Raw genomic sequence first — 15,219 nt, 5'->3', positions numbered from 1 at the left:
TAGCACATATAGTACACTTTAAGAAGAGTATAGCACATATAGTACACTTTAAGAAGAGTATAGCACATAAAGTACACTTTAAGACAAGTAGGCCTCTAGCACATATAGTACACTTTAAGACAAGTATGGCACATATAGTACACTTTAAGACAAGTGTAGCACATATTGTACACTTTAAGAAGAGTATAGCACATATAGTACACTTTAAGACACGTATAGCACATATAGTACACTTTAAGACACGTATAGCACATATAGTACACTTTAAGACAAGTATGGCACATATAGTACACTTTAAGACAAGTAGGCCTATAGCACATATAGTACACTTTAAGACACGTATAGCACATATAGTACACTTTAAGACAAGTATGGCACATATAGTACACTTTAAGACATGTATAGCACATATAGTACACTTTAAGACAAGTATGGCACATATAGTACACTTTAAGACAGAAATGTCTTACAACAGAGACGATCGCTGTATTTGACAACAAAGTTGACAAGATACATGATGTTTTGGATTAGGATACACATTTTCTTAACATTCATTGTTCTCGGGTATTTCTGTCTTATATGTAGAAGTAACATAGAGCACAATAAATAGAAGTAGCACAGACTCCATTATATAGATGTAGCACAGACATCAATATATAGAAGTAGCACAGACAACAATATATAGATGTAGCACAGACACCAATATATATATATATATAAGTAGCACAGACACCAATATAAAGATGTAGCACAGACATATAGAAGTAGCACAGACACCAATATATAGATGTAGCACAGACACCAATATTTAGAAGTAGCACAGCCACCAATATTTAGAAGTAGCACATACATCAATATATTGAAGTAGCACAGACATCGATATATAGATATAGCACAGACATCAATATATAGAAGTAGCACAGACAGCAATATATAGATGTAGCACAGACACCAATATATAGATGTAGCACAGACACCAATATATAGAAGTAGCACAGACACCAATCTATAGATGTAACAGAGACACCAATATATAGATGTAGCAAAGCCACCAGTATATAGAAGTAGCACAGACACCAATATAGATGTAGCACAGACACCAATATATAGATGTAGCACAGACACCAATACATAAAAATAGCACAGACACCAATATAGATGTAGCACAGACACCAATATATAGATGTAGCACAGACACCAATATATAAAGAAGTAGCACAGACATATAGATGTAGCACAGACACTAATATATAGAAGTAGCACAGACACTAATATATAGAAGTAGCACAGACACCAATATTTAGATGTAGTGAAGGCACCTAACCACAAAAGCTGTTTAATTTCATTTTCATATATAGATGTAGCACAGACACCAATACATAAAAATAGCACAGACACCAATATAGATGTAGCACAGACACCAATATATAGATGTAGCACAGACACCAATATATAAAGAAGTAGCACAGACATATAGATGTAGCACAGACACTAATATATAGAAGTAGCACAGACACTAATATATAGAAGTAGCACAGACACCAATATTTAGATGTAGTGAAGGCACCTAACCACAAAAGCTGTTTAATTTCATTAGTTCAAACTCGTTGTATTATATCTGCTTAAAAACTTAAAATGACTTTGAAATGTTAGAGTTGTTTATTTTGAGGGGATGTTAAATCATTATGAAAAGTCTTCACTTGGAAAAATTATCATATTAAAAAAAAAAGACATTAGTAATGTTTCGAACATAGATAACGAGACAAGCTATGTGTAGAATTCCTGCAATAACAATGTTATTAAAATAGATAATGGGCCATTTGCCCTTCTAAACTTAATGGAAATACCCATTGAATTCAAAATCCGAATTTACATTTGCATTTAGTCAATGTATCGAGTGTTTTCTTTTTCTAAAAATAGTATATTAGTAGATCTAGGCCTATTTCTTGTTTTACAATATTTTTATTATCTACTCTTGTATGATTGTTAGGGCCTAAAACAGATAAGACAATCTTTCTGTATACGCTGGATGACGTCACAGTTTAACCGTTGCTTCTATAAATCGATTAGTTTTATTGTAACTTCCCTGTAATATAAAGACGGTGTTAGATTTATCGGGTTTTACCTGTTGCTATTTTTATCCCGTAACTTTTCAAGAAAACCCGCACAACACTATTTGTTGTTGAGAGTTTCAATAAAGTTAGTGTGTGATTCAGTGCGATCAGTTTTAGACTTTAAAACCTTCAAACTCTCATTGTGTTCCTGTGGCTAAGTGTCGCTAAGTGGTTAAGTTTAGTTGAGACGATTTAACCTCTGACCTGATGGCGTTACCCAGGTCTGAGTGGGAGAAACTGAGATCGTGGAGTCAACAGATGACTGACGGCTACGACCACGTCAAGATCAACAACTTCACGACGTCCTGGAGGAATGGGCTGGCCTTCTGTGCCCTCATACACAGGTTCAGGCCCGAGTTAATGTAGGTGCAACGTTTTTTTTTTCTAGGCCCAGAGGCCAGGATTATAGGATTCTATTGGCTAGTCTCTTTATATATTCATTAGATTAAACGCTGTTAACAAGTAAGTATTCGCGATATTATATAGGTTTCACTTTACAAGAGAATAAAATCCTCTGATGGGATCTGACCATCTGACAGCGTTAATTGCTGCTTGTCCAGCGTTAAAACGCTATGTGTCGTGGATAAAGCAATCTCACCTATCTTTACAAATGTTTATCTTGGGTGATAATAGAACGTTCTAGATATTCAACTAGTTAATGGTATGCTAAGTGTGGAAATCGCACTAGAATTAACGGTTAAACAAAACAACTTTATTTATGACGTAGCCCAGAATGTAGACCATAAGAGAAACCAAAATCAGGGTGCCAGTGTTTTACATCCTATATGTTCTAGTATTTCTTGTATCCCCCTCCCCCCCCCCCCCCTCCCAGCCCATCAAGAGATGGCCGAGTTTATTTTTTAGTTTTTGTTTTCCGCAGTGACTACCATTCGCTGACACCAGAAAACGTTTTCCAAAACTGTAAACTTGTAAGTATGTTCTTTGTTAGGTTTAAACTTGTAAGTATGTTCTTTGTTAGGTTTAAACTTGTAAGAATGTTATTTGTTAGGTTTAAACCTGTAAGTATATTCTTTGTTAGATTTAAACCTGTATGTTCTTTGTTAGATTTGAACTTGTAAGTATGTTCATTGTTAGAATCGGACTTGTGTGTTTTTTTTTTTAATTTCAACTTGTAAGTGTGTTTTTTGTGTGTTAAATTTGAACTTTTATGTTCTTTGTAAGATTTAAACTTGTAGGTCTATGGTTTGTTTGGTGTTCAATATCCACAGAATAGTTCAAGATCTGTAACCATCACGTCAAGTGTTTTAAGTGGTTAATGAGGCGTCATTAGGATGGTTTAGACAGTGTTACTATCTATGATAAATTTATGTTATATACACTAGTTGATCACTTTGTTTTTAAATCATTTACAAACTTTATATCATCTTTAATAATAATTAATTTTATGTGTTTTAAATTAAATCCTCACGTTATCGATTATTGGACATAAAATACTTTAAAACACCAGATGTTGAGTATTTATTGTGTGTGTTTTGTTATTTTGAAAAAGGACTTTGAAAGACAAGAAACGTCTAAAGAACCCAATTTATTGTGTGTGTTTTGTTACTTTGAAAAAGGCCTTTAAGACAGCAGAGAAACACCTAAATATCCCAATTTATTGTGTATTGTTTGTTACTTTGAAAAAGGCCTTTGAGACAGCAGAGAAACACCTAAAGATCCCAATTTTCCTGAACGTTGAGGACATGGCGAGGTTGAAGGTACCAGACAAGCTGAGCATAGTGACGTATGTGTCTGAGTACTACACCGTGCTGCATCCCTTACCTCAGAGTAAGTCTTACTTATTAATTTTCTCCAAGTAAACACTGTTGTATTTTATCATTCCAATAATTTAAATTTTTAAGGGTAGTAATAACGTATTTATTGTAACGAATACAGCTAAACCCATAGTTCTTTTTTGTTAAATCTGTTCATGTAATGAGCTAACCATCAGTATGTACAGCTAACCTTTTTGTTCATCTTTTAAGATGGCGGACCTGATGTTCGTGCTTTCAACCCGGCCATTGAAGTAAAGGGAAATAACTCTTCAGCAACGGTTAGTTCAACTGTATATATTTTCAGCTGTGTTAAATTTTAATAATACTTCACATGCAGTGTTTCTTTTAGACTTTTTTCTCCGGGAGAGGGGGGGGGGGGGGAGGCACTAATATTTTAGGCCTGTAGGAAAATTGACAAGATGTGTTAATTTTAAAAAAAATGATTTTTAAAAAGCAAGAGCAAAAACATGAACAAGCAAAACAACATTAAATCTAGATGAATGTATCCTGTATTTTGAGAGACACCGGTTTTCGAATTAATTTCATAAAAATGTAATATATTGCATATGTTTGAATAAGTTATTACAAAATATATTACATTGTAACATTAAGATTGAATATACACTACTTTACCAGGCTAGCACGAACAAATACACAGGCAAGTTTGGCGAGACGTGTGTCCTGTGTAAAAGTAAAGTCTACCTACTGGAGCGACACATTGTGGAGGGGAAGCTCTACCACAGAACGTGCTACAACTTCAGTGACATGTCTAAAGCCAGTCTCGTCTACAAGATATGTACGCCCAAACTCGCCCGGGCGCATAAAGTCAACATAGAGGCTGCTCAACAAGCTGCTATGGCAGGGGCAGATGTGACAGCAGGACAAGAAACAGGACAAAATGCTATGGCTGGGTCAAATGTTACAGCAGGACTAGGTACAGAAAACAATACAATATCTGAGTCAGAGGTTACTGTAGTACCAGGTACAGAACAAAATGTTATTGCAGGGTCTGACGTCTGTGTAGAACCAGATAGAGAAAACGGTGAAGGATTAATTCAAAGCGAACCTGAAAGTTTGACAGCTGACGTGGTATCTGTGCCAACTGACGGGGTATCTGTGCCAGCTAATGGTGCCGTGTTAGGTACAGATGTAGAAGATCCCAACCAGTCGCAAAGCTTGACTGATGCTAAGGCCTCAGGTGATGAGTGTGATAGTTCTATGGTAGGTACAGAGAACAGTAGAGCGGCACAACAGAGCGAGAGAGATGGTACAGCTGATGTAGACTGTAAACCCACGGATAAAACAGCAAGTGAAGGCAATCAATTACTTGTGTTAGAATCTACGTCACAACATAACGATGTGACAGAACACAATTACACAAATTGTGACACTGTGTTAGTTAACAAAGACAACACAAATAACTGCCAAAAGCCTGAGGAAGATGTTCAAAATGTGGAGATGCTGAAGCCACAATTATCTATACCTATGGATATTGAAGAAAGTATAGAAAAACATGGACTAACCACCTTTGATAATATCAACATCAACGAACAGTTACTAAAACTGGACATTTTGAGCGAGGAGAAGCCAACAAAAGAAAGATCAGATGAAGCCACAGCTACTAGGGAGACGTCTGATTCAGACAAGCAAGCTGATGATGATGTCTTCATAACTGATGGTAGCTCCATTAGTGAGCGTACTGACATGTGTGTTTTTCTAGAGACTAGCTCAGCCGCTAGTTTAGGCTACGAGCCCGTCAACACAGGGGAAGCCAAGCTAAGTATGGACAAACAGAAATCTTTACCCGAGCCAGCTAATTTGGAGAAAATTTACGAGGAGATAGGAGCACAAGCTTCAAAACAGACTGTGGTAATTTATAGCATTTCTCGGAAGTTAAATAAAATAAAATAAATTAACAATATGTAGGAATATACAGTGCAAAAAGTAAATATTTCACATTTCCAGATTCCAGATTCGGACCAATTGAAATCAAGAAATCTGGAGCAGGAATTGGTTGCAAATTCCGAAAAGTTTGCCGCACTAGAGAAAAGAGGGAGAGAACTCGAGGAGTCAATGGGTAACTTTTTTTTTTTGTTTGATTTTAAACACAAATAAATATTTACATTGTGTTCAAAGACTGACTTAGTATGTGTTTACATTAAACTAGTACATTGAAACCTACCGTTAATGTAATATCTAAAAGAACGTATTGCCTCAGCTAGTGCCTGCCATATTATTTCAGTAAACATGGGGGACAACTCGGACGATCAGCTCCTGGGGGAGTGGATCCAGCTGGTCAGTGAGAAAAACAAACTGGTCAGGGAGGAGGCTGAGATCATTGACCTGTGAGTAGGCTAGAGCTTTGTGTAGCCGCTTATAACCGGTAACTATAGTTGTAGAAAGGTTTATGTTTTATTTCATTTTTTATAGAATATATCGTCATATAGAAATATTGACATTAAAAAAAAACACTGTTGAAATATAAAAATATTGACATTAAAAAAAGAGCTTCAACATAATATAAAAATATAATCATTAAATAAAGATTGTCAATATATAGAAACATTGACATTAAATACAGAAATAAAGATTGTCGACACATAGAAACATAAACTTTAAAAACCGTTTAAATGAATTGATTGTTTGTTTTGAATGCCCTAATGCTGAAACTATTTTTGTCCATTTTTCCCCTACTAGATTAGCTTACAAGACATTAGAATATAATCAAGAAACAATCGATTCCAAAATTCAGACCTGCTTAAGTATTTCAGGTATTTTAAGATTATTTTTTAAAAATTCCACAATGTTGCACTAAGATAATGTTTTATCAGAAGTAGTTGCATACTTTTACATTAAATTGTCTTTCCCTGGATAATTTTTACAAATTCTACTTTTCCTTCATTTGGAATAAATGATGTATTGCCATACTTTAGTATTTTTAATAGTTTATTTATTTTATTGTGATCAACGCCGTATTATTAAAAAAAATAATTTCTTTCTCCTGGTCTATCTTTAAAAACAAACGACAGCACTCTTCTATATAAACATATATAACCCCTTGCCCCACAAAGTGACACATTCACAAACAGGCTATCCTTAACAAATAAGACAGTATACCTCAGCCTAGACCCTCTCTCCTTTAATTGAGCTTTTCTTTACTTTGAAATAACATTGGGTTTTATAAATATAAATGAAGACTGGTCAATAACATTCATATTGATCAACTTTAATTACAATTTTAAAAAATTAAATTGCGAATAAACTGGTAAAATTAGGGTTTGAACATTAATTATTATATTGCAAAGGTGGTCGACGCATATTTCTCAACCTCCCCCTACTCCCCCTTCGACCGCATCACACATGACCGTGCACATTTTAACAAATACAACTGCGTGCTTTAGTTAGATTTCTTTAAAAAATCTATGGGCCTATTCTCAGAATGACATATTCAAAACTGAAACAAAATCTCACTACCTCCTCCCTCCCCTTCTCCCCTCAGATAACTTTGACGATGTGGACAGTTTGATCAATGAAAAGATAAAAGTAGTGGAACAACGGAGTCAGATTGTGGAGAAGATCGACGAGGACAGACTCAGGTAGATCTTAGAGCAGTAGATACATTCTTTTTAATTGGCTGGGCTTGTTTTAACAGACTCAGGTAGATCTTAGGAGATACATTCTTTTTATTTGGCTGGGCTTGTTTTAACAGACTCAGGTAGATCTTAGGAGATACATTCTTTTTTATTGGTTGGCTTGTTTTAACAGACTCAGGTAGATCTTAGAGCAGGAGATACATTCTTTTTTATTGGTTGGCTTGTTTTAACAGACTCAGGTAGATCTTAGAGCTGGAGATACATTCTTTTTTATTGGTTGGCTTGTTTTAACAGACTCAGGTAGATCTTAGGAGATACATTCTTTTTATTTGGCTGGGCTTGTTTTAACAGACTCAGGTAGATCTCAGGAGATACATTCTTTTTATTTGGCTGGGCTTGTTTTAACAGACTCAGGTAGATCTTAGGAGATACATTCTTTTTTATTGGTTGGCTTGTTTTAACAGACTCAGGTAGATCTTAGAGCAGGAGATACATTCTTTTTAATTGGCTGGGCTTGTTTTACAGACTCAGGTAGATCTTAGAGCATGAGATACATTTTTTTTATTTGGCTGGGCTTGTTTTAACAGACAGGTAGATCTTAGAGCAGGAGATACATTCTTTTTATTTGGCTTGGCTTGTTTTAACAGACTCAGGTAGATCTTAGAGCAGGAGATACATTCTTTTTATTTCGCTAGGCTTGTTTTAACAGACTCAGGTAGATCTTAGGAGATACATTCTTTTTATTTGGCTGGGCTTGTTTTAACAGACTCATGTAGATCTTAGAGCAGGAGATACATTCTTTTTTATTGGTTGGCTTGTATTAACAGACTCAGGTAGATCTTGGGAGATACATTCTTTTTATTTGGCTGGGCTTGTTTTAACAGACTCAGGTAGATCTCAGGAGATACATTCTTTTTATTTGGCTGGGCTTGTTTTAACAGACTCAGGTAGATCTTAAGAGATACATTCTTTTTTATTGGTTGGCTTGTTTTAACAGACTCAGGTAGATCTTAGGAGATACATTCTTTTTATTTGGCTGGGCTTGTTTTAACAGACTTAGGTAGATCTTAGAGCATGAGGTACATTCTTTTTATTTGGCTGGGCTTGTTTTAACAGACTCAGGTAGATCTCAGGAGATACATTCTTTTTATTTGGCTGGGCTTGTTTTAACAGACTCAGGTAGATCTCAGGAGATATATTATTTTTATTTGGCTGGGCTTGTTTTAACAGACTCAGGTAGATCTTAGAGCAGGGGATACATTCTTTTTATTTGGCTTGGCTTGTTTTAACAGACTCAGGTAGATCTTAGAGCAGGAGATACATTCTTTTTATTTGGCTGGGCTTGTTTTAACAGACTCAGGTAGATCTTAGAGCTGGAGATACATTCTTTTTATTTGGCTTGGCTTGTTTTAACAGACTCAGGTAGATCTTAGGAGATACATTCTTTTTTATTGGTTGGCTTGTTTTAACAGACTCAGGTAGATCTTAGAGCTGGAGATACATTCTTTTTTATTGGTTGGCTTGTTTTTACAGACTCAGGTAGATCTTAGGAGATACATTCTTTTTATTTGGCTGGGCTTGTTTTAACAGACTCAGGTAGATCTTAGAGCAGGAGATACATTCTTTTTATTTGGCTGGGCTTGTTTTAACAGACTCAGGTAGATCTTAGGAGATACATTCTTTTTTATTGGTTGGCTTGTTTTAACAGACTCAGGTAGATCTTAGAGCAGGAGATACATTCTTTTTTATTGGTTGGCTTGTTTTAACAGACTCAGGTAGATCTTAGAGCTGGAGATACATTCTTTTTTATTGGTTGGCTTGTTTTTACAGACTCAGGTAGATCTTAGAGCAGGAGATACATTCTTTTTAATTGGCTGGGCTTGTTTTAACAGACTCAGGTAGATCTCAGGAGATACATTCTTTTTATTTGGCTGGGCTTGTTTTAACAGACTCAGGTAGATCTTAGGAGATACATTCTTTTTTATTGGTTGGCTTGTTTTAACAGACTCAGGTAGATCTTAGAGCAGGAGATACATTCTTTTTATTTGGCTGGGCTTGTTTTAACAGACTCAGGTAGATCTCAGGAGATATATTATTTTTATTTGGCTGGGCTTGTTTTAACAGACTCAGGTAGATCTTAGAGCAGGAGATACATTCTTTTTATTTGGCTGGGCTTGTTTTAACAGACTCAGGTAGATCTTAGGAGATACATTCTTTTTATTTGGCTGGGCTTGTTTTAACAGACTCAGGTAGATCTTAGAGCAGGAGATACATTCTTTTTTATTGGTTGGCTTGTTTTAACAGACTCAGGTAGATCTTAGGAGATACATTCTTTTTATTTGGCTGGGCTTGTTTTAACAGACTCAGGTAGATCTCAGAGCAGGAGATACATTCTTTTTTATTGGTTGGCTTGTTTTAACAGACTCAGGTAGATCTTAGAGCAGGAGATACATTCTTTTTTATTGGTTGGCTTGTTTTAACAGACTCAGGTAGATCTTAGGAGATACATTCTTTTTAATTGGCTGGGCTTGTTTTACAGACTCAGGTAGATCTTAGGAGATACATTCTTTTTTATTGGTTGGCTTGTTTTAACAGACTCAGGTAGATCTTAGAGCTGGAGATACATTCTTTTTTATTGGTTGGCTTGTTTTAACAGACTCAGGTAGATCTTAGAGCAGGAGATACATTCTTTTTAATTGGCTGGGCTTGTTTTAACAGACTCAGGTAGATCTCAGGAGATACATTCTTTTTATTTGGCTGGGCTTGTTTTAACAGACTCAGGTAGATCTTAGGAGATACATTCTTTTTTATTGGTTGGCTTGTTTTAACAGACTCAGGTAGATCTTAGAGCAGGAGATACATTCTTTTTATTTGGCTGGGCTTGTTTTAACAGACTCAGGTAGATCTTAGAGCAGGAGATACATTCTTTTTATTTGGCTGGGCTTGTTTTAACAGACTCAGGTAGATCTCAGGAGATATATTATTTTTATTTGGCTGGGCTTGTTTTAACAGACTCAGGTAGATCTTAGAGCAGGAGATACATTCTTTTTATTTGGCTGGGCTTGTTTTAACAGACTCAGGTAGATCTTAGGAGATACATTCTTTTTATTTGGCTGGGCTTGTTTTAACAGACTCAGGTAGATCTTAGAGCAGGAGATACATTCTTTTTTATTGGTTGGCTTGTTTTAACAGACTCAGGTAGATCTTAGGAGATACATTCTTTTTATTTGGCTGGGCTTGTTTTAACAGACTCAGGTAGATCTCAGAGCAGGAGATACATTCTTTTTTATTGGTTGGCTTGTTTTAACAGACTCAGGTAGATCTTAGGAGATACATTCTTTTTTATTGGTTGGCTTGTTTTAACAGACTCAGGTAGATCTTAGGAGATACATTCTTTTTAATTGGCTGGGCTTGTTTTACAGACTCAGGTAGATCTTAGGAGATACATTCTTTTTATTTGGCTGGGCTTGTTTTAACAGACTCAGGTAGATCTCAGGAGATATATTATTTTTATTTGGCTGGGCTTGTTTTAACAGACTCAGGTAGATCTTAGAGCAGGAGATACATTCTTTTTATTTGGCTGGGCTTGTTTTAACAGACTCAGGTAGATCTCAGGAGATACATTCTTTTTATTTGGCTGGGCTTGTTTTAACAGACTCAGGTAGATCTTAGGAGATACATTCTTTTTTATTGGTTGGCTTGTTTTAACAGACTCAGGTAGATCTTAGAGCAGGAGATACATTCTTTTTATTTGGCTGGGCTTGTTTTAACAGACTCAGGTAGATCTCAGGAGATATATTATTTTTATTTGGCTGGGCTTGTTTTAACAGACTCAGGTAGATCTTAGAGCAGGAGATACATTCTTTTTATTTGGCTGGGCTTGTTTTAACAGACTCAGGTAGATCTTAGGAGATACATTCTTTTTATTTGGCTGGGCTTGTTTTAACAGACTCAGGTAGATCTTAGAGCAGGAGATACATTCTTTTTTATTGGTTGGCTTGTTTTAACAGACTCAGGTAGATCTTAGGAGATACATTCTTTTTATTTGGCTGGGCTTGTTTTAACAGACTCAGGTAGATCTCAGAGCAGGAGATACATTCTTTTTTATTGGTTGGCTTGTTTTAACAGACTCAGGTAGATCTTAGGAGATACATTCTTTTTTATTGGTTGGCTTGTTTTAACAGACTCAGGTAGATCTTAGGAGATACATTCTTTTTAATTGGCTGGGCTTGTTTTACAGACTCAGGTAGATCTTAGGAGATACATTCTTTTTATTTGGCTGGGCTTGTTTTAACAGACTCAGGTAGATCTCAGGAGATATATTATTTTTATTTGGCTGGGCTTGTTTTAACAGACTCAGGTAGATCTTAGAGCAGGAGATACATTCTTTTTATTTGGCTGGGCTTGTTTTAACAGACTCAGGTAGATCTCAGGAGATACATTCTTTTTATTTGGCTGGGCTTGTTTTAACAGACTCAGGTAGATCTTAGGAGATACATTCTTTTTTATTGGTTGGCTTGTTTTAACAGACTCAGGTAGATCTTAGAGCAGGAGATACATTCTTTTTATTTGGCTGGGCTTGTTTTAACAGACTCAGGTAGATCTTAGAGCAGGAGATACATTCTTTTTATTTGGCTGGGCTTGTTTTAACAGACTCAGGTAGATCTCAGGAGATATATTATTTTTATTTGGCTGGGCTTGTTTTAACAGACTCAGGTAGATCTTAGAGCAGGAGATACATTCTTTTTATTTGGCTGGGCTTGTTTTAACAGACTCAGGTAGATCTTAGGAGATACATTCTTTTTATTTGGCTGGGCTTGTTTTAACAGACTCAGGTAGATCTTAGAGCAGGAGATACATTCTTTTTTATTGGTTGGCTTGTTTTAACAGACTCAGGTAGATCTTAGGAGATACATTCTTTTTATTTGGCTGGGCTTGTTTTAACAGACTCAGGTAGATCTCAGAGCAGGAGATACATTCTTTTTTATTGGTTGGCTTGTTTTAACAGACTCAGGTAGATCTTAGGAGATACATTCTTTTTTATTGGTTGGCTTGTTTTAACAGACTCAGGTAGATCTTAGGAGATACATTCTTTTTAATTGGCTGGGCTTGTTTTACAGACTCAGGTAGATCTTAGGAGATACATTCTTTTTATTTGGCTGGGCTTGTTTTAACAGACTCAGGTAGATCTCAGGAGATATATTATTTTTATTTGGCTGGGCTTGTTTTAACAGACTCAGGTAGATCTTAGAGCAGGAGATACATTCTTTTTATTTGGCTGGGCTTGTTTTAACAGACTCAGGTAGATCTCAGGAGATACATTCTTTTTATTTGGCTGGGCTTGTTTTAACAGACTCAGGTAGATCTTAGGAGATACATTCTTTTTTATTGGTTGGCTTGTTTTAACAGACTCAGGTAGATCTTAGAGCAGGAGATACATTCTTTTTTATTGGTTGGCTTGTTTTAACAGACTCAGGTAGATCTCAGGAGATATATTATTTTTTTTTGGCTGGGCTTGTTTTAACAGACTTAGGTAGATCTTAGAGCATGAGGTACATTCTTTTTATTTGGCTGGGCTTGTTTTAACAGACTCAGGTAGATCTCAGGAGATACATTCTTTTTATTTGGCTGGGCTTGTTTTAACAGACTCAGGTAGATCTTAAGAGATACATTCTTTTTTATTGGTTGGCTTGTTTTAACAGACTCAGGTAGATCTTAGGAGATACATTCTTTTTATTTGGCTGGGCTTGTTTTAACAGACTCAGGTAGATCTCAGAAGATACATTCTTTTTAATTGGCTGGGCTTGTTTTAGTTACCTGTACGGTACAGTGGGAATAGAGGATTAGCTGAGTTATGGCGTGTCTGATTGGATACATTAAGAAAACATTAAGTAGGCCTATGTCATACATAAAATGCAAAAAAATGGGGTTTAATCAACTGTAACTAATTCTGTAATCTAATTATTTAAAAAAATGAAACATATTCGAAATTTTAGGAAATCATGTATTTTTAAAAATGTGTTTGTGTATATATATATATATATATATATATATATATATATATATATATATATATATATATATATATATATATATGTATGTATGTATTTTTATTATGTATGTATTATATCAATTTTAAAATAACAGATACGAGATGGAGGATCAAATTTTAAAAGCAAAGTTGATGGAAGGTAAAACATTCAATTTGAAACTTTTAAAGTAAACCAACGTTACGTGTACATTCTATAATTCAAAAAAAAAAAAAAAAATTCTATCTGATATTTAATTCTACAGAAAACAAAGCAAAACTTCCAGTGAATAAGAAAATCAAGAAGAAAATTTTGAAAAAATTCAGGAAATAAAACTGGAAGTACCGTCCGGAAACATACTATCTCAGCTTGTTGTGTTGGTCGTGGGTCATACAGTCGTCACATAAAGCCATTGTTGTCCTACAGCTATTACGTCACTTAAAGCCATCATTGTCCTACAGCCATGGTGTCAACGTAAAGCCATCATTGTCATACAGTCATTGTGTCACTTAAAGCCATCATTGTCATACAGTCATTGTGTCACTTAAAGCCATCATTGTCATACAGTCATTGTGTCACTTAAAGCCATCATTGTCATACAGTCATTGTGTCACTTAAAGCCATTATGTCATACAGTCATTGTGTCACTTAAAGCCATCATTGTCATACAGTCATTGTGTCACTTAAAGCCATCATTGTCATACAGTCATTGTGTCACTTAAAGCCATCATTGTCATACAGTCATTGTGTCACTTAAAGCCATCATTGTCATACAGTCATTGTGTCACTTAAAGCCATCATTGTCATACAGTCATTGTGTCACTTAAAGCCATCATTGTCATACAGTCATTGTGTCACTTAAAGCCATCATTGTCATACAGTCATTGTGTCACTTAAAGCCATAATGGTCCTACTGATACGATGTAATGTAAACGTTTTGGGAGCACAATGTGTGGATTCACGAAAATGTTTGGATTGTGGAACATCAGTTTTCATAGTGTTGTGTTGAAAAAAAAAATGACTCATCCAAACATTAATATAGTACTTTGTTAACCGCTGATTCATTGTCAGTGATGAGTAATTTGTATTTCACTGTATAAAATAGTTTGTATTCCAATTATTTAAAATTACAATTTGAGTTTCAGATAAATGGTTACAAAAGTAGAGACAAATTTGTTTCAAGTGAAAACAATGAATCATGTAATTAATGAAGATTTAGTAAGCTTTAAATAAAAAAGATAAAAAAAAACCATAGCCTAGCTAGATAGTAAAAATGTAAATTAAATTAATTAACAATTAATCATGCTGCTTTTCCTGAAATAACATGTCTAATTAAAAGTATTCTTATATTCCTAATCTTATTATTTTTTTTATTTCCAAACAAAACATGTGTAAACGGACCAACGTGTAACTGTGTTTTGTATTTAATCTGTTTGTTTTTTGCTCGATCCTAGATCGTAAATTTTGTCTTGTACCCACTACATATTTACAGCACAGGACTTACTGAATATGGTAGAGAGATAATATTAACTCTAATAGTATTTAATCAATGAGAATCGCGGTTGATGTAAAAACAAGCAAGAATTTTGTTATGATGCATGTTCGACTAGGGAAATCGGTGCGCATGAATGCTGGTGCGAAGCTAGAATATTGAACGAGTGAAAGTGTGACGCGGTACGCAAGAAAGTGACGTTTGAGTGTGAGTTCG

At 35.2% G+C, this 15,219-nt stretch overlaps 1 protein-coding gene across 1 annotated transcript; it reads left to right on the top strand.

Annotated features, from left to right (window-relative positions):
* Positions 1-2,160: 2,160 nt before the first annotated feature.
* Positions 2,161-14,772, top strand: LOC131949141 (uncharacterized). The gene is made up of 11 exons (XM_059310919.1): positions 2,161-2,476; positions 2,995-3,043; positions 3,761-3,902; positions 4,100-4,167; positions 4,526-5,758; positions 5,855-5,966; positions 6,132-6,234; positions 6,587-6,660; positions 7,389-7,485; positions 13,630-13,673; positions 13,777-14,772. The coding sequence occupies exons 1-11, from the start codon at positions 2,322-2,324 to the stop codon at positions 13,842-13,844; spliced, it is 2,145 nt and encodes a 714-aa protein (XP_059166902.1). The 5' UTR covers positions 2,161-2,321; the 3' UTR covers positions 13,845-14,772.
* Positions 14,773-15,219: the final 447 nt, after the last annotated feature.

This window comes from Physella acuta, unplaced genomic scaffold (genome assembly GCF_028476545.2).
Source record: "Physella acuta isolate Inbredline_101_S28 unplaced genomic scaffold, ASM2847654v3 ptg000061l, whole genome shotgun sequence".
Classification (NCBI taxonomy): domain Eukaryota; kingdom Metazoa; phylum Mollusca; class Gastropoda; family Physidae; genus Physella; species Physella acuta.
The sequence above is the reverse complement of the archived record's forward strand: the minus strand, read 5'-3'. Positions and strand labels throughout refer to the sequence as shown.